This window comes from Amphimedon queenslandica, unplaced genomic scaffold (assembly GCF_000090795.2).
Source record: "Amphimedon queenslandica unplaced genomic scaffold, v1.1 AMPQUscaffold_9823, whole genome shotgun sequence".
Taxonomy (NCBI): domain Eukaryota; kingdom Metazoa; phylum Porifera; class Demospongiae; order Haplosclerida; family Niphatidae; genus Amphimedon; species Amphimedon queenslandica.
The window spans coordinates 1-1,809 of NW_003549905.1; the positions used below are offsets into that span (position 1 = coordinate 1).

Below are 1,809 nucleotides of genomic sequence, written 5' to 3' on the forward strand. Positions count from 1 at the left end.
CAATCACACAGACCTCATCATCTGAAGGAAACATTACCACTTCAAGTACTACTGCTTTGGTAAGCGAAGCTTTCATACAATGTAGACCAGATTGCGTTAAGTATATTCATAGAATTTTAAGTACCATAATTATAGCTGGAAATTTTGGAGGGAGTTAAATTTTAAATTTTGGTGATTTGCGCATTTGTGGCCACGTGCCATTGAGCATGCTCATGATGGTTCAAATGGCGAATTTTAATTTGGCAAATGGCTATTAAAATACCAAATTCAACTGCTTCAAGAATTTCCTGCTATACGGTATATTCATCGTGATACCGTAAATAAAGTATAACTTCTTGCTGCTGTAAAATGGTAGCAGTTTTTACTTATAAATGACACTCTCATTTAAGTTTTGCACTTTTGCTAATTGTGTAACCTATTATAATTCATTACTTGTTTATCTGCTTTATAAATAGCCTGTATTTTATCATTATTTTATTTATTATAGAATAATAGATCATTTCAAAAAGAAGATATATTATCACAAGGAGCTGAATAAATGGTACATACTGTTTGTTTTACATGCATACTAGCTAATGATTCATTGTAGAATAAGGAGTTATTTGAAGCTGCTAAAAGAGGTGATTACTTGTTCATCTGCTGTATAAGTAGCCTGTATTTTATCATTATTTTATTTATTATAGAATAATAGATCATTTCGAATAGAAGATATATTATTACAAGGAGCTGAAGAAATGGTGCATACTGTTTGTTTTACATGTATGTTAGCTAATGATTCATTGTAGAATAAGGAGTTATATGAAGCTGCTGCAAGAGGTGATTCTACTGGTGTCCAGTCTGCACTGTCTCAAGGAGCTAATGTAAACCATCAGAATCCTGAAGAGGTAACTACTGCAGTATATGCATACATGTACATGTACAGCATGCTGTTATGTTGATAGCCTGCTGCCCTTGGACATGGGTCAGGTATACATACAGTACCGCTCAGCTATAAGTTTTCGTTTACACGAATAATCTCCAGCATTACCTGCGTTCCACACTGGTGCAATAACTACACGAGTGCACCACAACACGAGATAAGTACATGATGTAAATGATAAATACACGATACAGGTGCACCTTCACTAGTGCAGCTTGGATACATAGCCAAGCTGCACCCGTGTCATGTACAGAATAAGTAAACTTATAGCTGAGCGGTACTGTACATGTACATGTACGGTGTACATGCATGTAAGTATATTCTGTGGTGTCATTTCACAATTCACTTGGTACAATGTAGTCAATGTACATGTACATGTACATGTAGTACATAATAACACTGATCACTGTAGAAATATTAGCAAGTCATTAGTAATGGTTACTTTCGATGTTAGTAAAGAATTAATATTATCTGATTGTTATGGGAGAAAATTTATCAGTTGCAATTTAATATTCTTCCAATATTTTCAGCTGTACTATGTGTAGTACATTACTGTAAGTTTTTGTAATAGACTGACATGTACAAACATTAATTGTCTTAATTTTGTTTCTTATAGTGTGGAAATACTTCTCTTCATGTTGCTGCAAGAGGAGGATATCATGATGTTTTACAAATTTTATTGTCTGCAGGAGCTGATGTGAACCTCAAAGATACAGTGAGTATACTGGATTGTACTTACATGTACTTTAATATATTAAAATCACATCAGTATAGATTGGGTATTTTCCACAGTAGAATAATTTTGCCAATTTTAAAGAATAATTTGGCCAAGAGACTTTTTGAAATTTATAATTAAGTTGCCAAAATAGTGAAAGATTATCCCATTACAC

General features: G+C 33.3%; 1 protein-coding gene across 1 annotated transcript in view; it reads left to right on the top strand.

Moving 5' to 3' along the window:
* Positions 1–6: 6 nt before the first annotated feature.
* The window catches only part of LOC105315517 (ankyrin repeat domain-containing protein 50-like), a gene marked incomplete at its 3' end in the record, with an annotated part of 4,361 nt that continues 2,558 nt past the window's right edge, over positions 7–1,809 (top strand). Inside the window, exons 1-4 of the mRNA XM_011410198.2 lie at positions 7–59; positions 684–737; positions 786–884; positions 1,536–1,634. Of these exons, the coding sequence (XP_011408500.2) occupies positions 735–737; positions 786–884; positions 1,536–1,634 (201 nt within the window). The remainder of the gene's footprint in view (positions 60–683; positions 738–785; positions 885–1,535; positions 1,635–1,809) is intronic.